A 26,905-nucleotide genomic window follows, 5' to 3' on the forward strand; every position below is an offset into this window, starting at 1 on the left:
AGAGAAAAAAAGCAATGCGTTCTCAGTTTGGCTTCTTCTATAAAGGAACGTGAAAGAGTACCAACAAACAAGGGAAATTTTTAAAAACACAGAATAACAAAAAGTCACAACTTATTTATGTTTTGTTAAATAAATGTGTCTACTTCTACAAAAAAAGATTATTACTAAAAGTATCTTTTAAAAATAAAAATTAAGTACAAAGGAAACTCTTCTGACATTGAAATCTCAGTGACAATGGTGGTCATTCCGTAAAATCTATGATTGTTTGCCATTTTATCACTAAGCTTAATAAAGTAAATACTATATTTAACATCTTAAAATACTCACTAGGGCTGACTTTCTTTGGACCCTCAGAAAGAGCATGTATCTGAACAACTGGCATTAAATAGAGATATAACCTCATAATTTCATGCCCCATGTCTACAAGTCAACTCAGTGTCACCTTTTTGTGTTCTACACATTTAGGCTGATTTAAATCAAATTACAGTGTAGGGTAACTTACGTAAACGGGAATTTCCTGAAGCATTATTTTCAGTCCCACTAAGTACTGCAAGTCTGCACTGTTTTTATTAGTTAATTATAATTGACAGGTCATGTAAGGCCTGAAAATCTGGTAACAGAAAGTAATGGGTGAAATACAGACGTACTTGTTCTGTGAGCTTATACGGAACTAACTCTGTCAAACCCTGAATAGCTTCCTACTGACAATTAGAACTGCTTTTTAAAACAATGTACATTTCCAATGACATTTTTACAATAATTTTATATTTGTTTCTCAAATTAACTTTGAGTACTGCCACACTGATGTTCCCCTGGGCATCAGTGAAATCCCCTGAATTTCAAGGTCCCCCAATAAATCTGAAACATTCAATGTTTGAACCAGTTTCCAATGTACTAGTCTATATGGTACAGAAGCAAACCAAATTAGGCAAGTTTTGGAAATACGGTGACAAGACTGAACAAAACTAACTTGGTTTCTAAAGTTCATAAGAGAAACGTACAGGTTAATGTCTCTATGCAATAGGAAAACGTATCCATAATGATAGTTTCTAAGCAAAAAATGTTAACTATTCTATAATATGTTCTATAACTTACCATATTTAATAAAACACTCAGCTTTGAACTGTATTTTGGTGGGCAAGCCATGGCATTAGTTGCGTGACTCATTGGTAGCCAGGGAAAAAGATGTGCTCTGCACGTAACTTCCAGAAAACAAGACCACTTTCCAGGTCCATTAACTAAGTCACACTGGGCTCCTTTTTACCTGAATTCTTATTGGTTTTGTTCTGTCGACTTTTAACTTGTTCAGTCCAAAGCGTGGGGTATCGTGATGCAATATCTAATGAACCAAGATAAAATGATGATTATTTTAATTCATCATGAAAACACAAAGTCTCTCAATTAAAGATTTCAGCAGGCAGTCGAAAAGCCCCCAAAATCAATACAATCAGTAAACACACATTGTAGAGATTTTTTAAAAATAATAAAATGATTATGTGCAGGAAACAAAAGGGAATGACAACATACATTTTTAAAAACTTTAGCATATGCCTTTTTCTTCGTCCAAAAGTATAAATAAAAGTGATACGAGTCCAGACAGGCCCCACTGGAAAGAACAGGTTTTGGCAAAAAGTCCCAAAGTATAGAAACATACCCTTGTGTGGTAAAGATGGATATTCATGTAACACACAGGGTCGTCACTCAGTTGAAAGATTGAATACAAAGTGCAATATGTAAACCGTAACTTTTGCCTACAGCATTCTGGGAACAGATCTTTGGCAGTAATATTAACAAATGTAACTGAATATTTACGGTGCGATCAGTACACCACGTGCCCGAGAGCCACACTGAGGCCGACCGGCTGGTCACACGTGCCTTTGTCCCCTATCGGCTTTGTGACGTCGGACATGCTCTCATCTGTGATACGACGTCCTGAGGGCTCAGTGGGCTCAAGTAACAGAGTCCATGGCATTTAGTACCAAGCAGAAGTTAGTTAGTTATCATGATTATCCTTGTTATTATTTTCAAAGCACGATGTCATCCTACCCTCTGATCTTTGATTTATTTATTATGTGCACTCCTTACACTTGGTCTTGAAACCTGACCCCCCTTTCGACCCGAGAATTGGTCATACAGTGGCAAATACCTACAACAATGTATTAAAGGCTAAGAGGAGGCAATCCATCCTTCTCGCAACCACAACATTCAGTGAGCCTCTGAAACATCTCCATACATGTGACCTCACAAAACTGGTCTTTGTAAGGGTGGTGATCACCTGACATGAAGAGTGAGCGGGGGAAATGGCATATGCTAGCGCACCCTCTGGAAATATATATTTCATGTTATCCAGATAAAATCTCAACTCAGAGACTTGTACTTAAAGAGAGGCCTCTGCGTGTGCTGTGTGAAAGCACCACGGCAACTCTCAGAGGCCCTCAGGAGGGACGGCGGGGCCTCATAAAGGTGGAAAAGGCCAACCCAGCCCGTCCTGAGCGCAGTCCTCGCCAGAGGACGTGGCTGCACCCCCAGGCCCGCGCCCCACCCCCAACACAACTCCCCACCGACACTCACCTTCCTCATCTCCTTGAGGCTGAGTCTCCAACGCTGGAGCTGAGGCATCATCTGAATTCAGAACGGAAAAGATTTGCAAGGAGACTACAATTATGAGAGTAAGTGAAGTAAGTGTGCATACAGGATGGACCCTAAGGCTTGCATACACCCCCACGATCCACCAAACCACACCCCAGCACTCAGCAAACCCTACAGAGGCTCAAAGCTCCAGACAGACCCCACGGGGACGGGGTAGGTGTGACGTACAGCACCGGAGCCAAGCGGACGGATGAGGGAGGGTCCACAGGAACGGGGGGGGGCCGGGGGGCTGGGGGGCTGGCCTCCCTGCTGTGCCCCTGCTTTCCAGAGTGGAAGGCAGGGATGGAGACCCAGGCCCTGGACTGTGCCCCGTGGGTCTCTCGACCCCTCAGGCCTCCTGTGTCGACACGTGAGAGGCTGGTGGGGAACCCAGTGAGAGCGTCAGAGGACAGAGGGACGAGTGTGGAGTAGAAAGCTCTACGCCATTTCACAGAAAACATTATTCCAAGGACACAGTCTTTATTGAATTAGTTGAAAAACACTCGTTGGCTCCCTGGTAAGCAAGCCTCTAGAAGCCCCCCAGGCAAGGGGGCCCCAGCCAGGGACGCTGTTACAAGGCACACTGCGGGGGGCTCTCGAGAACCAGCCTAGTGTTTTTATTCATGTGATTTTTTTTTTTTTTTAACAATTTCGGGATCAAAATACAGCAAGCAGTGGTAGAGGGAAGGGGCAGCCACATGGCTTATGTAGTTAACTGTGACCCATTACTATCCCAGCTCTCTGAAGAATAAAAATGACGTTCTTTTCAGGGGAAAACGAAAAAGAATATTTTTTTAAATTCTTGAACATTTAACCATCTCCAGAAAAGAAGCTTGTTATCTGTCAAAATACTGACAAAACGTAGCATCATTTATCTGAAATAGGCAAGTCTAATAGTGATAGTAGCAATAAACCGGAAGTATTTCGCTATCGAATATTCTATCATCTTCTTCCAAGAATGAAACGGGGAACATATTTAAAACATATCTGAAAGTCTTAACAGAACACACTGAGAAAAGTCTTAGCATATTTAAACACCCTTGGGAATGACAAGCAGAAAGTGCACGGTTGGCGTTGCACGTTTCTGCTGAGGCCTGAGCAGGCCACCGCGCTGACGCCAGCAGCGCCCGTCTGACCCCTGCGTCCAGGCCAGTCTGAGTTCTCGGCCGAGCTAACCAGGGCGAGAGGCGACGGCGGGCGGGGGCGTCCCTGAGGGACAGTGAAGGTGCCGGCCCCCACTCCTGTCCCTCCCCCGCCCCTAACGCCAGCACCAGGGGCCCCTGCGTTCCTGCCTTGGCCACAGGTCCCTGGGCAGCGTGGTCCTCCTAACCCACCGCCGGGCTCTGGCCCCCGGAGAGTCTGTCCCGGGGCAACTAGCCCACTGGCACCTACTGGGCTCAGCCTCGGAAAAGGAAGCCAAACCACGGGCAGCTGGTGCCTTTCACTTTCCCTCCGGGGAGTTTGTTAAATGTCTCTTTTTCCCGGTCACCCAGCTTCGTTACTTATTCTCAGGTATTTCCTCTGACAGGCACGTCTGGAGATCAAGGGGCTCCAGTAGAAGGAATGTGTTCTTCCCTTAAATCCACTTCTGAGCCCACGTGCCAATTCCCTGGGGATGTTTTAAAACTTTTTCCCGTGGATTCGACCTGTATCACCATGAACAGGATTGGGTGCGGGCGCCTGAAAGAGTGTTTCCCTCCGTCTCCCTTTCAGCCTTTGACTCCTGTTTCTCACCACGAACATGTATACTTCCCCTCCTCTAAAACGTACCAGAATGCTCACCCCCTCTTCATCTCCCCCTTCCCAAACGGAAACCCTCGTCCGAGCCAGGGTCCTGGCCCCACCTGCCGGTCCCTCTCTCGCCTACAAACTGGGCTCTTCTCCCCACCTGGGAGGGTCTCTGCCCAGGTCACACCTGTCCCAGCTTTCACACCCACCGTGCTCCACTCACCTCCTCCTCTGTGAAACCGCTCCAATTCCGCCCTCGTCTGCGCCCGCCCCGCGTGCTGTCTACACAGCTGACATTTACTCGTGTGCCAATCTGTGTGGAGCTCATGGATTTATCTTAATGATACAAAGACTCTACAGTCTTTCCAGGGCAAGGACAGTGGCCACCGTGACTTCAATGCACACTTGAAAGACCTGGGCTGAATAAAACTGGGGTCTTTTGACTCCGTATCACTTTTCTCTATTACTGGTTCATATACTATAACCTACCTCAGGGAGAAAAAGTACTTAAGATGTTGGTACATTATTTTTATTTCATCTTAAAAATAAATTCTGACTTCACGGGTTGATATAAAGACAGAAAATGTGTCATTGGGACCAACGGGTGACAGCTGAGGAAAGGGCAAAGGGGTCACGGTGGGCTTGGGGCGGCCAGCGGAGATGCTCCAGGAGCTGTGGGATGATTTCCAAAGGAAATGCTCCCTGCTCCGTCAGGTTCCTGTGGGTACTGGTCCCAGAAGGAGTGACTGTCATAGATGGCAACAGCCGCCTCTTTCTCATGAGGAGAGCTCCATTAGTGACCTCCGACAACTGCTATGCTAGAGGCTCGTGCCAGCCCCGGAGTCCCCTGCACAGATGTGGACCCGGGATGAGCCTCACACCGTCCACAGGCGGTCCCAACACAAGCCACACCTACGAAGCCCTGACGCGGACACGAGTGGGTTACCCAGCAGGTCACGTGCCCGGCACCTGCCTGGTCCCAACAACCCTAAGGGTCGAATAAACGTTTGCTGGATGAATAAATAATTCACAAAGAGCTGCAGCTCTCATCCCCATCACTGATATACTTTGACATTTTAACTTGAGCAGTTATTTTAAGGCATAGATTGGATTCGCTGTAGTAATATATCAAGGAAGTTCATTTTAAGATAGTTACCTGTTTTTCCTGTGCCTTCCCGTTGGGGTAACTTTTCATTTACGGAACCTAAAAGAGGAAAATAAGGGATAAAATTATTCTTGGCTCCCAAATGGTCATCACTAATTGTTACACAAACATTTTATTCCATTTTGATTAATTCACAGGGTTTTGTCACTTTCTAGTTAAATTACACAAGCTACCTAGTGCCCTGGGGTGACCGTGTCATCTGAAATCACAAGCCCACAACTAGGAAATGTAAGATTAACTCCCATTTCTCTGGCCGCCTGGCCTGTGACGTACATGAGAGCCTCTAGGGTACAAAACAGAGCGGTTTCTTCGCATGAAAAATATGATACTAACCTTTTAAACGTACATCACTATGTGGGGATACTTGAGTGAATTAGATTTTTTTTTAACTTTTAAAATTTTTTAAACTTTTTAAAAAGTAATAAAAAGTTATTCAACTAAAGATAAATAAAAATCCTGGTTTCAGCTGAATTCTGACTTATGGAAAACTGAGGAACCATCTTTTTGTAAGGGGAGTACAGCAAATACGCTAAGGTTAACTCATCTATAATAAAATTTTAACAATTATATTACACTGAAAGGTTTATATTACAAACAGGAGGCACTGCTCTGCCTTCCCCATAGACTGAAACCGTCATGGCAGCAACATTTTCCTCACCGTTATCACACCTACTCAAAGGAATAAGCAAATTCTGTTCAGCATTAATTTGGAGTTTATCTGCCCGTCCAGTTCAGAATATTCCATCCAGGATTCATTTAGAATTCCCCTAGTCATATGCTAGCAAGACTCCGCAGCTAAAACATCTCATGAAATAAAACTTGAAATTCATTGCTTGTTTTTTCAATTTCGAATATCACATTGAAATACAGACTTGTATTTATACTAAAGATATAAACTTTAGGACAGTGTGAGAATGTTTATCTTGTCTTGGAAATATCACGGTTCTAGAGCACGAACTGTACGAGCAGATCGTTGTAGACTCAATCCTGAAGGACGGGGCAGACAGTGTAAGTCAGGGATGCTGTGCATACTCTCCAAGTGTTGACAGTAATGATGCTGAGGGCGTGGGTTCCCCTACACGCAGCCCAGGGGTTACAGGAAGGAGCAAGATACAACAGTAAACCCTAGGTGGCCCGAGCGCGGTTCTGCAGAAGACACAGCCTGTCCTCCCCGCCAGCTGTTGTCTGAAATACCTGAATCATAGGCATCTGGACATGCAGTTCGGTCAATAGATAAAAAGGACCAGATTTTCCTGGTGCATCTATTTGCACAATATTTGAGGTGCTCCCCAAAGCAGCTATTGGTTATTTCCCAGCTGTGGCCGGTACCATGCAGTGAAGTGTTACATGCTTTCCAGCGTCAAAACACAGGGTTTTACTTCTGGTGAGAATTCCCAGGGATATAAAGGGAGCTCGTTGTGTGGCCTTCTGACAAAGCTTTCAGGATCCTACTTTGCTCATTTCTCCCTTTGTAGCATCTCTCTACAAATCCAGATTTCTTAAAGGGCTTAAGTTTCTTAGTCATCGGTTTATTTTTATCATGTGTTTCTGCAGTGAGTCAAAAAATGTTTTCTATTTTGACTGGGAAATGACAATATTTCAGTAATATTTCTGAATACGACTATGTAGGTTTTAGTCATCTGAGCTAAATGCAAACATCCCAAATAAAAATTAGAAGCCCCCACCCCAAGAAAGCTTCTCAATTGAATCAAGATAATATTTTGTAACCTAGGGCCTGAAGTCTGCAAGCTGCTGGTTCACACTTTGATTAGCGGCTGAGGTCTGAAGACAACATTTAGAAAGTATCTACGTACTCCCTTGGCTCCCCTTCTGCCTCTGAACCAACCAATGTCGTGGCTTGCTCATCAACCACACCCTATCCAATCAGTGTTCACTTAAATAAATCTGCACAAAATTAATTCCATCTTGTTCCTAAGACGTAGAAATAATTTTAACATAGAACCAAGCGTCCCTGGATAACCTGCTCCAAATATTTTGCTGCACAGAACTGGCGGGGTGGGGTGGGGGGCAATCCCAACAGCGTGTGTACTTCCTCATCCAACTGCCTCTGGACCAGAAGCCCCTCCATGCCTTCCTGCCCCAGCTTCCCCCAGCACCCTGTCCTCAAGGGCTCGGGAGACAGGTAAGCATCACTTTCCACACAGCAGTGCCACTGGGCAAAGTAGAATCCAGGAACCCAGAACCACGACGCCACTCTTGTTCTTTCATTATGTCCTTCTGGAGCTAAGAATTCGCTGAAGAACTCCCAAGAATTGGAGCAGGTGAGATTCCAGGATGTAAGTGCAGAACGGGAGCCTAGAAATAGGAGTGTGGATGGCAGTAAACAGCTCTGCAGACCATGGGCTGGTTGGCCGAACCTTCAGACAGGCACACTCTGCCCCTCAGATTCCTATTTCAAAGGACACATTTGAATTCCTTCCATTTGTGAGATCTCATCCCATTTAAATGCTACTCTAAAAGGGTGGCTTTTTTAGCAATTAAGGTATGCATTTCTGGTGGAGGAAACCACAGAAAGACAATGTGAGGAGACTGTCTACAGTCAAGGGGAAGAATAATGAGCCCTGTAGTCCTGAGTCCTTGGTTCAAATCCAGCTACACTCAGCAACGCCGGCTTGCTGCCAAAACAGCACCAAGCAGGGTGCAGCGTTTGCTGAAAGGGTAGGTGGTCTAAGAGGGGCCCTTTTCACAAGCACTCGATGTACTTTAGAAATGACTAAGGGGCAGAGGGGCTGCAATGTGTGCAGCCAGAGGAGGTCAGCTCACTGCAGGCAGGCACCTGCTTAGCAAGTACACTGATGGTCCTTCACAGCACAGCTAAACAAGCTGCAGTGATCCATTCCTTTCTGGAATCTCATGTCCAGGAGCAGATTCGCAATGTCACGTGGCTTTGCTTCAGCCAGAGGGGGAGAGAGAAGGGAGGGAGGAAGGAAGGAAGGAAGGGAGAAAGAAAGAGAGGGAAAGAACGAAAGAAAGAAAGAAAGAAAGAGAGAAAGAGAGAAAGAAAAAGAAAGGAAGGAAAGAAAGAAAGAAAGAAAGGAGGGAGGGAGGGAGGGAGGAAGAAAGAGAGAAAGAGAAAGAAAAAGAAAGAAAGAGGGAAAGAAAGGAAGGAAGGAAGGAAACAAAGAAAGAGAGGGAAAGAAAGAAAGAGAGAGAGAAAGAGAGAGGGAAAGAAAGAACAAAAGGGAGAAAGAAAGGAAGGAAACAAAGAAAGAGAGGGAAAGAAAGAAAGAGAGAGAAAGAAAGAGAGAGGGAAAGAACAAAAGGGAGAAAGAAAGGAAGAAAGAAAGAGAGAAAAAGAAAGAAAGAAGGAAGGAAAGAAAGAAAGAAGGAAGGAAAGGAAGAAAGAAAGAAGGAAAGGAAGAAAGAAAGAAAGAGAAAGAAAGAGGGAAAGAAAGGAAGAAAGGAGGAAAGAAGGAAAGAAGGAATGAAAGAAAGAAAGGAAGGAAGGAGGAAGGAAGGGAGTAGAAGCAGAGAGGCTACAGTCCACCATATCTTCTGGACGAGCATTTCTCTCCCTGCTCCTTTGAGCTAGGTCACTAGACTGTTGACCCTGGGCTCTGAAAGCAGAGGTCCCACAGAGCTCCGCACCTAAACCAGGTCTCACCATCCTTCTAGGCTCTTCCTCCAGGGTAAGGACTAACCAGGTCTCACCATCCTTCTAGGCTCTTCCTCCAGGGTAAGGACTAACCAGGTCTCACCATCCTTCTAGGCTCTTCCTCCAGGGTAAGGACTAACCAGGTCTCACCATCCTTCTAGGCTCTTCCTCCAGGGTAAGGACTAACCAGGTCTCACCATCCTTCTAGGCTCTTCCTCCAGGATAAGGACTAACCAGGTCTCACCATCCTTCTAGGCTCTTCCTCCAGGATAAGGACTAACCAGGTCTCACCATCCTTCTAGGCTCTTCCTCCAGGGTAAGGACTTCTGGCTTTTCTCAGGAGCTGTCTGGCTGCTCTGCCTCGTACTTTCTGGTCAGGACCATGTGTGGATGACGTGGATAAGCATGGCGACTGTGTGTTGTGCGAAGAGGGCAGAACGTGGGTGACAGAACGAACATCACTACCTACCAGCTCTGTGCCCTGGGCAGGTGCCCTCACCTGCCCAAAGCCCAGTTCCCTCATCCGGAAAATGGCAGTGTGGGGACCTCCCTCACAGGCTGGAAGAAGCCAGAGGAGAGAGCAACACATAAGAGGCCACAATGGATTTTCACTTAAAATATTTCAGGACACTCAGGTATTTGCATGTCGTTTATTCCTCCTGTAGCCTGTCTCTTCACGTATGTATATTTTATAGGTCAAGAGGGTAACAGCCGCTTGCAGCAAAGAGCAATGCTGTCTCCACTCAAGAGCAAATGGTTAAAATGTGCAGCCACTGGCAGGATACCTGCGTGACATCGGCCCCTCTGTGGCCACTTGCTCTCATTCATTCATTCATTCAACATGTTCACAGGATACAGCAAGAAAAAGTTCCATCTACTTTGGAGTGGTAGGCATTAAACAGAAATTATTCAAATAATTCATATTACAACTGTGTACAGAGTCTATACAGTTCCTTCTGTGTGCTGGTCATCATTCTACGCACAGCACATACATTAAGTCATCTAATGATGGCAGCAACCCTGAAGTAGGTGCCACTATTATACCCATTAGACAGATAAGGAGACTGAGACCCAGAGAGAGGTGTAACAGCCCAAGGTCACTTGGCCAGTAAGTGGCAGACCCAGGGTCCATGCCTGTGCTTTTAGCCCGCAGGGGAACTAACTTGGTCTGAGCAGTCAAGGTGGCCTCCCCAAGGAGGCTGGCAGGAGGACACGCATGAGGCGGAAAAGACAGCAGAGGGGAGCCAAGAGCACAGGCTGGCAGTGAGAGGAGCACAGCAGGTCTTAGAGCACAGCCAACATGCGGGCTCCAGGTGTCTCTCTGTAAACACCATGTCTGTGTCCTTCTACACACATCCTCTGTCTGCAAGGACACAGGCAGGCTCTCCTCTCACCTCGGCCTCTGCAGAGACCAGTGCGTGGAGCCCGCGTGTGGAAGGCCTGGGCGTAACCTGAAGGTTAAGGCAACCCTGGCCATTCCTGATGGCATTGCTTGACTTCAGACATGCTCACACACTCCTGGCTGTGGACAGGCCCAGGGACTACAGAGCAGAGGCAGAAACGGGCCCTGCCTGGAACACGTGCTGGGGATGCGAGGGCCAGGCGCCGAGTCCACGCTGGAGCCAGAGTTCCTGAAAACAGCCCAGGCCCAGGGCCGGGGGCGGCCCTACAGTTGGACCAGCGTGTACAGTGGGAGCCGTTGGGGTGACTTTTAATCAATCAGTATGGCGTTATGTCCCACAGTTTACTTCCCAAAGTTGATGCGGATGCAGCTCAGTTAACGTTTGGGTCAAAGCAGTTGAAAACCTGGGAAGTCCGAGCACCTCGCGGGCCATTCCATTGGCCTTCAGAACGGCACCAGGGCAGCTCCGGCCCCTCCCCAGCTGGACCCCGCTGGCCAAGTAAAGTGAGGCACCGCCCGTGACCTTGGGCGCCTCAGCCCACTTCTCAGCCACCTTCATCGTTCACTCCCATCCTCGCCAGCCTCCCCCTCGGCAGGAACCTCCCACAAAGCCAGAGCTTTTTACCCAGGGCTTCCGACACAAGAGAGGGCCTTCCCTTTGCAGTCAAAACCCTTGAGGACACACTCCAGTGACCAGGCCGTGACCAGGGCCCTCCCTGGGCCGCCCTGCGAGGCCAGAAGCCAGGGGATGGGCTCCAGGAAGGTAGGTCCAGCCGGGCAGGGGGTGAGGCAGCCTGACCTACAGGGCAGCAAAGACAGGATCATCTGCATTGGGCGCCGGGGCCCCTGGTCCCTCTGCCTCCAGTGGAGCGAACGGCCCAGCGGGCGGGCAGTGGTCCCCCTGAGCTGCACGGGCATCCTCTGGGGCACAGCCGGCCGGCCCAGGAGCAAAGGCGCGTGACTCTCCGGAGCCGACGCTGGGGCTCTCAGGCCAGGTCCCCGCCAGACTGCCCACCCAGCCCTGTGCCGGGGAGGCCTCGGGCATCCTTCCGAGACCTGGGTTCCCCGGGGGAAGCTCTGCCCGCGGCCCCCGGAGGACCCCTGCGGCCACACCCACCTTCTCAGCATCCAGGCACACCTGCCGAAGCACATCTTCCTCCACCAGATGCCCAAGGGGCTCGGACCAGACGCTCCTACTCAGCTCAGGTGACGTCCGGGTGGTGTGACCGAGCTAGGACCCCAGCCGGCTGGTCAGGCCACTTGGAGGAGAGACGGAGCCAGGCCCTGTGTCCCTCGCCCAGGGATGGCCAGGCGCTGACACTGGAGACGGGCCACTGCAGGCAGGGGCTCTCGGCCGCCCCTCTGCCCAGGAGCAGCAGCGTCCTCACTGGGAAACTTGTCAGAAAAGCGAGACCTCAGGCCTCCCTCCAGACCCATGGAATCAGAAATTCCGTGGTGGGAAGTAGGAATCTGTGTTGTCAAGCCCTTTGTGGACCAAAGTTTGGGCACCAGAGCTCTAAGGAAAAGGGCTTGGCCTGTGCTCTCTGCTGTGAGTATTATTATTGTATTCTTTTCGTTATTATGAACTTGTCTATGTCTTGTCTGTCAAGCCCCGGCGGCCCCCTCAGACCCACCACGATGTCTCCTGTTTTCCTACTTTTATATTTCTGTGGGCCCAGCAACCAAACAAAGTCGGCTCGTCTGCCCGCACTGAGCCTCTGCACAATTGATGGGCTGGAAGAAGGCCCGCCCCGTCCGAAGGACAGGGGGTGTCACCTTGGGTTTCCTCTCCCTGCGTCTTTTTTCTTACCTAGTGATTCTGCCTTTGAACAGCTGGGATTCCTGGCTAGACGGGCATCAGACAAAAGGGATGTTCAGAGTTCATTCACTCTGAGCTGAGCACCCTGACCATCCCACATCTGAGAAACCCCTTCTCAAGATGGTAAGAGAAGAAATAAGTAAATCACCAATTTTGCTTTAAAAAATTGAGAGATTATTTCTGGATCTACTTTCCATCAGTGTCCACTTTCATGTCTTTGTTTTATATTTTTTACTTTAATGTCTGCATGTTCACGTATTTCAATGGCCAGAGAAGACAAACATCACTGCCATTCTTGCAACAGGGTCGTTCACAGTCAATAGTTTCATGAATCTTCCCAACGTTTGACCATGGCAGTTGTACATTTAAAAAGGTGCCCTAGGGCTTCCCTGGTGGCGCAGTGGTTGAGGGTCCGCCTGCCGATGCAGGGGACACGGGTTCGTGCCCCGGTCCGGGAGGATCCCACGTGCGGCGGAGCGGCTGGGCCCGTGAGCCATGGCCGCTGAGCCTGCGCGTCCAGAGCCTGTGCCCCGCAACGGGAGAGGCCACAGCAGCGAGAGACCCACGTACCGCAAAAAAAAAAAAAAAAAAAAAAAGGTGCCGTAAAAAATTGTTCTGTTTGTTTAAAAAAATAAGGAAGATACATAGACTTGTTTTTTAATGCGGAGGTGTGGGATACCTCTGGAAGAGATTAGCCATTGTTATTTATATAGAGTTACATGTTCTGGGACCATTTACTTCTAAAAGACCTTTTAATTTATTCTATGAAGTTTTGTTAAATATTAGAAAATATGAGAAAAAAGCTATTTATGGCTTAAGTGTGGAAGAGGACCCTTTTAAAGTAATGAAAGATGCGGCTATAAAGCAGCCACCAAATTAAATGTATCATGGAGTACAATAACAGAGCAGATGATAATGTAAATCAACTATCAGACACCAGAAAGTACTCTTTTCCAGAAAGGAAAACTAACAACACCAAAATGTTGCCCATCAGGTAAATAAATAATTCAAAAGAAGTCCAAACTGAAAAGGAAAAGACAGACAGACAGACAGCTGTGGCTCTGGGCGCAGACATGCCCCCGCCCCACAGCCAGGCAAGGGCCGAGGGAGAACCTGGCTCCTGGCTGCTGCTGGTCAGACGGGGTCATCAGGGGTCCTTAACACTGATTCCAAACAGGCTTCTAAGTCTTGTTTAGCACAGTAACCGCACCTCGTGGTCTCTTCCTTGAATATTTGACTTAATTTTTAAAAATCTTTCAGTGTCAATTAAACACCTTCTGAAATTTCCACAGTGTGGAACTTTTATCAGAAATTTTGCATATCCCGTGTTGGCTGTATCAAATGACTATTTTTTCTCATCATGGATGTAAAATGAATTTCCTCAATACTTCAAAAATCGTCATAACAGTAGGTGTTAGACAGTAATATAATGTATATTTTTCTCTGAAAAATCACTTCGTTAGAGAAGTTTGCACGGAAGGCTGGCAGCAAAGCTGACCCCTGCCCCGGGGCTCACCTCCACCTGAAACGCGGGCTCCGTTCAGTGCGTTTTCTACGTCTTGTTACAGTTGTTTGTTTTCACATTTCCTCGCCAATAGGTACTCGAATGTTTTATTTTAACAAATATCGTTTTCAGGAAGAGAATTGTTAAGCCTGAAGAAAAAACCATTTTGACGGGAAAAAAATGTTCCCTCTGACCTGTAACCTTTCCCATCAAGCAAAAGACTCTGAACGTGCATTTGAATAATTCTCATAAAGAGGTACTTCAGAGGCACAGCTGTGTTGTTGATTTCAATATTTGGGAATTCAGTCGTTCTGGATGTTTCTTTCAAGTTCCTCAGCTCTGGAGGACCCTTAACTTATTACCAGGGAAATTCACTGGTGAAAAAAACAGCTTCTCTTTATAAAGTGAAAATTTTCACAAATCATAAGGATATTCATACAAACACGGAGTTCCACCATTTCAGGTAGAGGCCAAAACTTTAGGCATGGTAGGAAAATGCAAAGCTCATAGCTCAATTAATGTAAAGAACATATAGAAAAGTGATTCCGTCTAATCCAAGCTTCTCTGTCATTTATAACCAGGTCTTCCAAAACCCCAATTTAGAAGTTGGTCCAAGAAGCTGCCATCAGAATGCATGAGCTGAGTAAACTCCCAGAAACGACCACTGATTTGCTCATTCCTGCAAAGCTTTCCATCATTAAAATCAAAGAGTAGATCGTATTCTACGCTTTGAGAAGGAACTCCTCAAACACTTGATGTGGCCATGGCCGGTTGAACAAGATTTCCACTCCTTCCCCGGAAATGTTGTCCTTACAACTGGCCTTGGTTTAAAGAGGGGTGCGTGGAGGTGCAGGCAGAATCTCAAGCCGCAGTTGTGGGTGTCGCTCGTCTCTTCTATAACCCGAGGTCTGCAGCTTACTTCAAACGCATACCTCAAGCTGAGTTACATATGAAGATTCTTTGGATATCGTAATATTAAGAGTTCCTGCATGGAGGCTCGGCTTACAATGTCTTCGACTGCTTTGTACTCACGCCAGGAATGAACTCTTGGCTAGGGTACACGGTAACAGAGGGAGATGAGATTAAAACCCCGAAGCTCTTTCCAATTCATCGAGAATGGGCCAGCGACAGAAATCCTCCCTCGGAAAAAAGTCCTTTGTTTTTAAGCTCTCCTCCCGCCCCCAGCAATGTCAGTCTTCAAATCTTTAGAAAGAAGAACAAGAGAAAATCCCTGCAGAATAAATATAAATCAGCTGTGCCCGGATGGAGACCTGCGGATCCGGCCCCTCAGCAGCAAGACAGACGGAGGGAAGACCCTCCTGGGCATCCCTGGTGCAAGTGAAGAGCCCCCTCCCCGCAGCAGACCCGGGGTCTAGACCAGCAGGGCTGGGGGTATAATCTCCAGGAACGCCTGCTCTCAGGCAGGGCAGGGCTGGGAGTGGATTTAGCTCAAAGAGCAGCTGTTTGGTCCTGAATAATGTCTCAGGGCAACACATTGCTGCTTCCCCAGAAGAGGGAAAGGCCTTCCAGCCCCTGCTCACCCCCGCACCGGACTTGCTAAGGGGAAGAGCAGACCCAGGGCCCCTTGAGACTAAGCAGTGGAAGGAGACAGTTCTGCCCTCTTCTTTGGGAACTGTCTCCTCCAGATGCCTCCCTGCGTTCTCTGGATGGTGAGTCGCCCCTCTCTGGGGGCCCGCGGCTTCCGCAGGGAACTCCCAGGTCCTCGACGGGTGTGTCCGGCTGTGGGCGCCTGGCCCGGCAAAGGTTCGGTAAGCGCTGCTGGTGGAGATGCTCGTTAACAAGAAATGACGGGTGGGTTTCTAGGGAGGGAAGGTGAAGCAGCCACGAGGATGAGCGTCATGGGGCCTGGCCGCTGCCGCTCACTAAAGGGACGGCTTTGATCCCATTCTCAGGGTCCTCGCCATGTGGGAATGATCCCGTCAACAGGAAGCAGGGGCCAACAGGGGCCAAAGGGGCTGATTTCTGACCGAAGCTCCCTGCCCCCTAAGGCTTGAGCTCCACTGAGAGTCACGAGTCCGAGTCCGTGGCCGGAAGGACAGACAAGGCAGATCCTCCCCTCGTTGTGAAAATCTGTGCGATTACCTGTCAGCCCCCGAGCAAGTGGTCCAGGAAGTGCGCTGACTTGGTGGAAGCTGCGTAAAGCAGGTGGCGGGCTCCAGGGTCACCGAGGAGTCACCGCAGAGGGTGGGGAGTGGCGCTCCTTGTCATTCAGGCACCTCGCTGGCGCCTGGACAACACGGCCCCGTGGTCATGGAGCTCAGAGCTGGGAGCTACACATATTCCAACTCATTATTTCTTATAAATAAGGAATTCAAGGCCCATGAAGTCACATTATGGTATCTGGCAGAAAATGTGGGCAATGGAGACAAAAGCATAGATTTAAATCCCAGCCCCGTCACTTACATGCACAGGGGCCTCGGGTCAGGCTCTCACCTGTAAATAGAAGGTGAGACCACGTCTACCTCGGGGGCGTGACGCTGACACACGACAGCCCCGTGAGCGTGAGCCCGGCCACCGTCGGCCCTGACATGGGCTCCCAGCCTGCTCTCCCCGCTCGTCCCACACATCCCCTGGCAGATGCTGACCCTGACACCGGTCTTCCCCAAACCCTCCTACAGTCTCTTTCCTGCCATCCCTCCCCTGCAGGGAAGCGGCCGTCCTGACCTCACCTCCCCTTCTGCCGCTTCCTAGACATCCAGCACCTTCCCTCTGTCAAAATCCTCGGGAAAGGATGTCAGATAACTTATAACCTCGGGGAGAATTTAAATCAGTGTGTTACCCCTTCCATGGGCTTTGCAACTTTAACGTTCTGAACCTGCGAAACACCACACTCACACACGACGTGCACCAACACAAACGCACAGCCCACTGACTTATCACCCTAGGTCCAGGGAAACAGTGCCCCGGCAGGGGGAGGAGCCCCCAGGCCCCGCCCTCTCTCCCGTCACAAAGTTCTCCCCCTTCCACACCTCACCGCCGCCCTGAGAGTCTGAAGCTGAAGCTGAGTTTTGTCTGGTTTTTGAATCTTAAATGGGCTGCGGTGTTCCGGGCTCCGCCCCCTCACGCAGACACACACGCTGGAGGCGCGTTTCGCTGCAGCAGCTCCTCTGTGTTCTCGCCGTTCCTGTCCTGCCCGTGGGCCAGGCGAGCACGTGATCTCTCCCTCAGACACCAGTGGACGCTCGTTGACTTCCAGGATCTGGTCATCACCACCAGCATGCCATGCACACTCTCTCACACGCCTCCCGCTCCAAAGCGGGCCCGTCTGCAGGGGCAAGGGGATGGCACGTCGGGGGCCCCCCGGGGTTCACCGCTGCTGCCCCTCCCCTGGGTGTCAGGGAGTCTCCCTGGGAGGCTGGTTTGCATGTCCCTGCTACCGATGAGCACAAGCGCCTTTTCCTATGTGCACTGGTCCCTGGGATTTCCTCACTTATAAAATGCTGCCCGTTCACGACTTTTGTCTTTCTCTGCTAGATGGCCTCATTATCCCATTCTTCTTACTGATCCACAGGAGTGTGGTGCTTTGCATTAATGGCTTAAAAACACGTGACTGTGAAATAAAAGAATCCTTCCCTTTGAAGGTCTTTCTGGGAGGAGTGGGCGGGGGGACGTGGAGGCGGGGGCCCCTCTGTTCCACTGAAATCAGCTGTGAGCGGACGTCCCCCGCGCTCCCCAGGGGCTGTTGCAACGTGTCTGCACCAGTTCATAATAAACATACACGTGCATTCTAAGTGACCAGTATTGTTTATTGCTAAGTTTTAATGTGTGTCTGCACCAGTTCATAATAAACACACACATGCATTCTAAGTGACTGTTACTGTTTATTGCTAAGTTTTAATATCTTTTTCTGATTTTCAAATTTCTATAGAATGTGCTTGTATGGTCAGCTCCGTGCGACCCAGGAGCCAAAGACCACTGCTGACTGCTGATGTTAATCATTTGTAATAAGCTAGATGGAAATCACTCCCGTAGACAAAGCTATCAGCCCCAGCAGGTGTCAGCCAGGGTCCCAGGGAAGGGAGGAGGATGCCCCTGGGGGTTTGCAGATGGAAACTGACCAGCTGACATGCACCTTATCAACCACAATCTCTCCAAGGTGATGCTCATTGCCAGACTCTTGCACGAGATTGGGGAGGGTGTGTCAATATCTGGGAAGAAGTTACCTTACATTGTGTTACAAAAGTCTATCATAAACACTGTGTGTGCTGTGCACTCAGTTCTCCCAACACTCTCCCTTTAAATACCAAGATTCTCTCAACAACGCCCTGCAAGCCACAGTTTCCACACATGTTCCGAGCACAGGCACCTGCTCTCCCCCACCCATATCTCTGCAGAATAAAAGCATGAATACAGCTGGGGATTCACAGAATTTTCCCATAACTCTGGCCAAGCTGCAAAAGCAAGCCACAGGGGTGAAAAGGGAGGCACTCCTACAGGGAGCCCGGTCTCGGTCTGGGAGGGAGCCTGCCCTGCCCACACCACAAGTGTCCTCAGAGACACGCCCTCCCCACCCCCGCTGGCATTTTCCATGCAATAAACACCAGATTCTAAGCAAAGGGGAAGAATACTCTTCCTTCCATAACCCATCACTTGAAACAAAAAAATCCACATGGGCAGTGAAAAAAATGGAGCATTTCTATACAGCAAAATATTGCTGCTACCTGGTTGGAAAAAATAATGTGAGTGAACAGTGCAGTGGTTTGATTCTAGAAACGAAGTGTTACAGGGAAGTTATAAGAAATCCAGCCAACTTTGCTCATGGTTTTCTAAGAAAGTTCTTTCAGACACTACTTAATTTCTCAAAAGGTATCACTAAAATCATGGAAATAGGTATCTCCTCTGCTGTCTCCTTCGTAAAATAAGGCTCAGATTGACTCAAAATGCTGTTACTTGGTTGAAATAAGCATTTGCAAGTACCCTTCAGAGTGAGGGACACACACAGAGGCCAAGTCATTATGCTAATTTTTTTCTCTTTCATTTACTCCATGAGTTTGTAAAAGAATTATTAGGTGCAAATGTAAGCTCACCAAAAATACATTTACAGCAATTTTTAGATCTTGGATGACAAAACAGTTTTAAAAATAAGTATATTTTAATTCCACATTATGCACACCCCCTGGCTTTTAAGTGATGACCAGTCACTTAAAATTAGGTTTTGTGTTACTGCTAATTACGTACGTACATCATCATTCTGAGGCAGTTATGAGTTCTGACCTGTGCCTTGGCTCCTGGTATAAATGTCTGAATCACGAACAGAATTTCTAATTATAAGATGCCTGTTCTTGAAACAGAAAAGGGGTCTAAAAGTAAACTGTCAATACACGTTTCAATATTTTGCATGAAAATTCAAGAAGATGTTTTGTATTGTTACATAACAGTATGTTTTTCCCTAGTAAGCTTAATCTAGTGATTGTGACACAAAGATCATGAAATTTCTTCATAAATGGTCTGATAGGTCTCCCTCACCAATTAATCAAAACTCAAGCTGCAGACCATTTTCAAATAAAAATGATCTGAATCTTTTATAACATTTTTGGTAAAATATTAATGGAAAACAGACCATTTTATAGATTCTTCTCCTGCCAATATTATTACCTTCAGTACATGAGGCCCTCTTATGAGTAATAAAATAACACAAATAAACCATCTGGAAAGGGATCTGTGACGAATGAGCCACTTTTTCTTTGCAAATATATACATACAAACGCAGAAATGTTTGCTTTTCTCGGCCAATGAAAGCATTTGGTCTTTTCCACTGATGACCACGGTCCCTGTGGTTATTTCTAACCATTAAGAGCCCCGAATTGCCATAACCTACTGTGGTTCAGACCCAGATCCTCCATTCCTAAGCTCTCTTAGAAACAAAGTTTTCGGGCTTCCCTGGTGGCTCAGTGGCTGGGAGTCCGCCTGCCGATGCAGGGGACACGGGTTCGTGCCCCAGTCCGGGAGGATCCCACATGCCGTGGAGCGGCTGGGCCCGTGAGCCATGGTCGCTGAGCCTGCGCGTCCGGAGCCTGTGCTCCACAACGGGAGAGGCCACAACAGTGAGAGGCCCGCGTACCGCAAAAAAAAAAAAAAAAAAAAAAAGTTTTCATAATACTTTGGGCTTTGTCCAGTGACTCAAATCCATTCCCAACATTCCTCATAATTCCACCTAAACTGAATTTCTTTTCAGTTATGAGCAAACATTTGTAAGATGATCAGAAAGCAGCCAATAATGTCAGCAGCAGTTTCACCTCGTAAATTCAGTTGGACCTACCGGGACACCTGGGCGTCTTGTGGGCCACGGCGGTGCCGCTGATGGGTCTCCCGTTGGGTGTGACGCACCAGCAGTACCCCGTGTAGCTGTGGCACTGGACCTGCAGGAGGGACGGCATGGGACGGGGCAGTCAGTGCGAGTGGCGCCCGCCCTCCGTGAGGCCCCCTCCACCACCTGCAGCCCAGCCTCAGTTCCAACGCAGGTCCAGGAGGCCTGGTGCTTCCTGAGTCCTTGCGTTTGAACACCCGGCAAACAACCTGGAATGCTCTGGAACCTGGGATCTTAGGGACAAAAGGGACCAGAGGTGTTGTACAGTGAACGCCGGTGGGCGCCAGCCCGTAACCGTTCAGTATCTACTCCTTCATCTTTGCGATGGGGCCCGAGCCCACATCTTAACAAGAGGGAAACCCAGTCACCCAGGAGTCAGGACAGACAGGAGACTGCGGTCCGGCTGCCGGCGGGATGTCCCTTCACTGCCCCAGCTCCCCCCACCGCCGCCAGCCAGCGTGGACACCACCCACGGCTCCAGCTTCTCTCTGTCTCTCTCTCTCCTTCCTGAGTCTTTCAAAGGTCAAATGATTGTTGTGAAAATACAGAGCTCACATCATTATTGGATGGCTCACAGCAGATCCTGTCTTGTGTGTGGTTTTTTTTTTCCTACCAAAAGCTATGTCAGTTAGCGTAGTATTTCAGGAATTTGTTTCCCTTAATAAGAAATCATAGTATTGGCAATAACAACATTGACACACTCCAGATAGAGCACTGGGTGATCAGACGCCACCACTGACTAACGAGGTGACCCCAGAAACCAGATGTGACCTTGGCGTGTTCTCCTCCGCAACTAACAGCGAATCGGAGTTGGAGGCTCAGCCGTGAGCCGGCCGAGAGGAAGCCGTGCGGTCCGTCTCCCGGCAGTGAGGGGGGACGGCACAGCCGTGACAGGAGCATGTGCGCCGGGGAAGGACTCGCCCTGTTTGTGACAGCGACCCCCTCGGGAGGAACCACTGTGAGATAGGAAGGAAGACCCCTGCCCCGTGAGAGGCCCGCCGCCCCGCCCCGGGTTGCACACCTGGCTGTAGGTGCCGTCGTCGCTGCACTCGGGGACGAACACCTGCTGCAGCTCCTTCCGGGCTTGTTCCTGGGTGTACTTCCTCTCGGCCACGCACCTGGACACGTCTGCGGGGAGGCACAGGGCGAGGGCGGCAGTCAGGCCGCGGGGTGCACTGCAGAGGCACCGCCCGCGCGAGGGGCTGGGGCCAGAGGGGCCCGGCGCGGAGGCTGGCTGCCCGGCGGGCGCCCGGCCAGCAAGCAGGATCCCCGTGGGGAGGCCGGGCCTCGGCGGGAAGGGACGCTCTTCTCCCAGAAGCCGCGGCTCTGAAAGGCCACTCCGCTTGCCTGTGGAGAAATGTGGACTCTGCTTCCCAGACAATGCAAGATGGGCAGTAGCCCCGCCGGTCACAGACAGACTCTCAGATCCTAGGAGGTCCTTCGGAGCACAGGGGCCAGGCCATGCGCCAAGTGGGTACCGGGTCCAGGAGCCACGGTGAAACTCAGCACAAAGGCACCGCCCTGGAGGGAGGGGGGCAGGCGGGCACCCTGGGGGCACGTGCCTTCCTGCCCTCGGCTGCAGCCCAGGGACCCGTCCCATCTGTGGTCCACCCTTGTCCACCCGGCAGCCTCTTTCCTCTGCATCTGAGTTTCTTAGGATGTCAGAGTGATACCAGGCTCCTGCGCTTCTCACCTCAAGAGGCAAGTCCAACAGTAAATCAGATTAAAGGTCAACTACCTTTATCAGTCCTCGCGCTGAGCACAAATTTCCACCCATTCACGTGAAAATACAACATGATGATTTGATACAAAGCACGATGTTCCTACTGTTCCTTAGGAAGAGATCCCCTGGGGCACCATCAACTAGTAGAGAAGGGCAAGACTGAACCAGTCAAGCCCATCTAACCCAGCTCTGGATGGCAGGAATGAGGAAACAGACACCAAGACCCACCGTGGAGACCTGCGATGGTGGGAAGGCAGGGCCTGGGAGCCTCCAGCCTGCTCCATCTGAAGCGGTACCAGAGCCTGTTCACTCCTGCTGCTTGTCTCAGGACCCAGGAGGAGTTACACAGGTGGGCCAGCCCCCGATAGGGGCCCCTCTTCTCACGACCAAAGGCCAATAAAACATGTTCTGCAGAATCTGCGTCCACCGTGGGGAAGCGCGTCCCCAGGGCTGCCACCGCTAGCCTCACGCCTTCGGGCGGCACCCCAGGCACACGCCTTAGTTCTTTAGACCCGTCATCTGATGTAGCCCCTTGGAATTTTAGAAGTTGCAAAGAATGGCTTGCCCCAGTTTTCTTAAGTGTTTCCAGATCTAAATTACAAGTTGTCTGGATTTGGAAGGCCCTCTGGACACTGAGATGCTGCTTCAAACGTGTCCACTGCCCAGCATTTTTAGATGGTGACTTTCTGATTGCTTGGTAGTAAAATGTCTTAGCTACAACGAAATGCCATCTGGGCGCGAGCTCCAGGGCTCGGGGCTGCCTGTCCTGCAGTGTCCATGTCTAAATACTGACTCTGCTGCCGGAAACCCTTATCTTGGACCCTGTGGAAGCCCCGTGGCCGCCGCCTCCCGCAAGATGGGCCTGCGCGTCAGGCGGAACACGTCCAGGCAGGCTCAGGCCTCACGTCTTGATCTGCATTTTTGCCAGCACTCGGCAACATGTGGTTTTAATGTAGCCTGTGTTTTAGCTGAGGAGAAATCACTGCTCTGCTGGACTTCTGTCCTCATTTTTTTAGCATAACCTGTGGTTTGACTGTGTCTAAAAGGAAAAGTGACATTAGTTCTCAGCTTGCGAGGTCTCCACGAGGGTACAGACGGGGTTACAAATTACTTCTAACATTTGAACTATTGTGGAACACGCCAAAAACGCAGACATTTCCCAAACCACCTACGGGCCCTGTTCCGGGCTCCAGTCTTCTGGAAAAGACTCCGCATTTGCCACTGGCGGGAGAGCTCTCAAACCTCTCACACGGACGGCACGTTCAGTTCCGGGTTTACGTCTGGCACGTGGCTGACGACTCAGCCACAGGAAACCAGGAAGGCTTTGCAGCAGGAACTGCAGGGCCCGTGTCAAGCATCCCTGAGAGCAAGTCTGTAGCCGCCGACTAGGCAGGAGCGCTCTGTGCCTCACACCAACTGCCTGTTACTCCCTGATCCCGGAAAGCGTGAGTCAGGGGCAGGGCCTTCGCTCCTGAGAAGAGGCCCAAGAGCGTCCACCACATCCATCCTACGGAAATACAGAAACACGCTAGGGAGTTCGCCCCCAATTAGTAACATCTCCCGAGTGTTCTTTCTACTTTGTTTTTTATTTTATTCTGGTTAGGGCACTTAACGTGAGGCTGACCCTTTCAGAAAGTTTCTGCATGTACAGCGCACTGTCGTTAACACGCCCTTGTGCTGTGTCCCCCGGCCGAGGTCCGGGACAGCTCATCCTGAGCGGCTGGAACGCTCCCCTGTGCCCTTAACATCGCTGTAAACCATATGTGGTTCACAGATACACTCTGGAGGCTAGATTAAATGCCCTTCTTTGTAGAAATCAAAATATGAAGCAGAGCCTCAGAACTATATTTTTCTCAGTTTTTCCAATTTGTCCATCACTTTTAAGTGGAACAGAAAGGTTCAACAGTCTTGGAGCTGAATTTACAGGTGATACATTTCTTCCCCAATTATATTTTCTCTCTTTACGCTTCCTGTGGTGAGATTAAAAATTAAGCAGGGGGCTTCCCTGGTGGCGCAGTGGTTGAGAGTCCGCCTGCCGATGCAGGGGACACAGGTTCGTGCCCCGGTCCGGGAAGATCCCACATGTCGCGGAGCGGCTGGGCCCGTGAGCCATGGCCGCTGAGCCTGCGCGTCCGGAGCCTGTGCTCCGCAACGGGAGAGGCCACAGCAGTGAGAGGCCCGCGTACCGCAAAAAAAAAAAAAAAAAAAAAAAAAAATTAAGCAGGTGCTTAACTGTTCAGGGGCCTTGTTGAGATTTTACTCTGGACGCTTTATTTTTAACTGTTTGAGAATTAAAGCCTCAAAACGTGGGCACGATAATTTGCCCTTACTGTGGGGCCACTACACAAAACATAAAAGTGTACAATTCAGTGGTGTTTAGTGCATCCGAAATGTTGTGTAACCACCGCTTCTACCTGGCTCCAGGACATTCTCATCTCCACAGGGAAGCCCATCGCCCTCCCTCCCCGGCGACAGCACTCTGCTCTCCGTCCCCGTGCATTTGCCTGTTTTGGACATGTCATATAAATGGAATCAAAGCGTGTGACAGTGTGTTTTCAATGTCCATCCACGGCGTTACCTGTGCTAGCATTTCTTTCCTCCTTAGGGCTGAGGAACGTCCATCATACGGACACACCGCAGCGTGTGTATCTGCTCTAGTACTGATGGACAGTTGGGCTCTTTCCACCTTTTGGTGATTATGAGTAACGCTGTTCCGGGCACTCACGTACAAACTTCTGTTTGAACCTCTGTTTTCAAGTCTTATGGATATATATACCCGGAGGGGAATTTCTCGGTCCTATGATAATTCTGTGTCCAGTTTATAGAGAAAACACCAAACTGTTTCTCACAGTGTATGAACCATTTTACATTCCTGCCCCAAAATGGACAAGCGTTCCAATGTATCCACATTCCCACCAATTATTTTCTGTGTTTTTCATTTTTAATTGTGATAGCCATCCTAGTGGGTATGAAGTGGTATCACGTAACTTTTTGGTTCATAGTAATTTTTAAAGTATGATCAATTTTTACCTCATAGGAAAATCCAGCTTAACTGAAAATTATAATATTTTAATTAAATCAAAGCATTAAGCTCCTTCTAATCAAGGATTTCAATCATTTTACTAGACCAAAGAAAAACTTTTGCTTTGATGCAAATTTGATCATAGTTTTTAGAAAGTTTTTGTTATCTGAAAGAGCAGAGACTTTACAAATAATTTCTTCCCTGTGTTTAGCAAGGCATTGCTAGCAACAGGTTTTGAATAAAAATTTGGGGATGAGTTTTTTGTTAGTAATAATGAGTTTTGTAAGCAATTTATTTACCTAGTTGTTAATTGTTTTCTCTCAACTGCAAAGTGAAAGAGATTCCTTTTCCAAGGGGATCACAAAACGTGTCTATGCGTCAAGATACGTTAGTCACGGAAACTATCGAGATGCACTGCTTGCTCTAAACTAGAAATAAACGGCCATGTTTTATAGTGGTTGTTTCTAATGATGGTTTTCATTTAAACAGGAAGCAAATCATTTCCTACTTTGCTAACATCACTCACAACAGGTTTAAGCAATTATTGGAAGAGACAGATTTGCTGCACATTTTATGCAGAAGAATTTTGGAGAAGAAGAGTTAAAAGGCCCCGAGGAGGCCCAGCCAGAACAAGGTCATGGAGCACTGATGTTTACAGGCGGTCCTGACCCTGACCGCCCCTGAGCCCGGGAGCTCTTCTTGTGGGGTCCTCTGTCCATCACACACAGGATGACATGGAAACATTACCCAGAAGAAAGTGGATCGCGTGTCCTTTAACTCTTCCTGTGTGAGTCCTCACCCCAGAGACAGAGCCACTCAGCAAGCTCCTTACTGAGGCAGAAACCCTTGCGGATATGGAATTATTTCAGAGTCGCATTATGAAATGTACAATAAAAGGCTACACTGGGTATTTTTCGGGTCAACAGACCTACTGACCCTGGACCTAGCAGGGCGACTACATGGTGATGGTTTTGAGCACGGTGGTGTCAACTCTCTGGGGACACAGTTCTCACTGCTGGGTCCCCGTGGCCAGCACGGGGGCTGCTCAGACAAGGCTGGGGTCAGAACAAACGAAGCTGACGAGGAAGCCAGCTCCCCCTTAGTAGTGGCTGCAGAAACGATAGCCCGAGGGCGACAGGCCTTTAGTTTTATTGGCATCGAATGAAGGCAGACCCTGTGTTTCAAAAGTTGGAATACTGCACCCACCCGTAATTTTGAAGGGCAGCCTCCGAGGAAAATGAGGAATTCTGTGCTGCAATGTTCTTTGGCATAAATGATACAGAAGGCTGTGCTCTGATAAAGGACCCGTAGGACTCCAAGGAAGGCTCCCCGTCCACCCACCTGCAGCCGCCCAGCTCAGGCAGAGCCACGGCAAGGGTCCAAACCGTCCTTTGACCAGAGGGAGCATCTTAGAGCCGAGGAGAAAGAAACTGAGTTTTCATCGTAAGTATTATCATTGTAAACGCATCAAGACAGAAACAAATTAGAACAGGAAAAGCCCGGGTACATAATCGGGGTGGCCAAGTCCTAAAGGAAAAAGAGTAAGATAAAGTACAGCTGACTGCAAGAATATATAAAAGTATTCCAACGTTTCTTACAACATTTATCCGGGGAACAACTGATCAGAAGCAGCTCTATGACGACTGATCGCCACGGCGTCATCAACGCATCCCCCCAGGTCCCCGTGCAAGCGATCCCAGGGTCCTTTTGTGTGAAGTCTGGCTACAAACCTTCACAGGGCAGACTGACTGAGGCCGTGTTGTGCTTGCCCCAGCTCCTCTGATGAACTAACCTTGCAGGATACAGGGTTGCTAAAGAGAACAGAGAAAAGACTTTTTTCACGAACATTTCAAAAAGTTCTGTTGTGTTCCTGACCCTGGCTTGAACGTGAGAGCACAGGCGCTGCCTCTCACTGTGTCTGCTTCGGTCTATAACGAGGGTGCCTCTAACATCAGACCTGTTAGAACAGC

At 49.0% G+C, this 26,905-nt stretch overlaps 1 protein-coding gene across 4 annotated transcripts in view; it reads right to left on the bottom strand.

Moving 5' to 3' along the window:
* Window positions 1–26,905, bottom strand: part of SMOC2 (SPARC related modular calcium binding 2) — a 155,018-nt gene that overhangs the window by 77,909 nt on the left and 50,204 nt on the right. The window contains exons 3-7 of one of the 4 annotated variants that reach the window (XM_060167918.1): window positions 21,212–21,318; window positions 20,143–20,242; window positions 5,513–5,560; window positions 2,572–2,622; window positions 1,265–1,339 (exon numbers count right to left, since the gene is read on the bottom strand). In XM_060167918.1, the coding sequence (XP_060023901.1) occupies window positions 1,265–1,339; window positions 2,572–2,622; window positions 5,513–5,560; window positions 20,143–20,242; window positions 21,212–21,318 (381 nt within the window). Of the gene's footprint in view, window positions 1–1,264; window positions 1,340–2,571; window positions 2,656–5,512; window positions 5,561–20,142; window positions 20,243–21,211; window positions 21,319–26,905 lie in introns of all 4 variants that reach the window. The other 3 variants (XM_060167916.1, XM_060167920.1, XM_060167919.1) reach the window with 3 other exon arrangements.

This window comes from Lagenorhynchus albirostris, chromosome 12 (assembly GCF_949774975.1).
Source record: "Lagenorhynchus albirostris chromosome 12, mLagAlb1.1, whole genome shotgun sequence".
In the NCBI taxonomy this organism is placed as follows: domain Eukaryota; kingdom Metazoa; phylum Chordata; class Mammalia; order Artiodactyla; family Delphinidae; genus Lagenorhynchus; species Lagenorhynchus albirostris.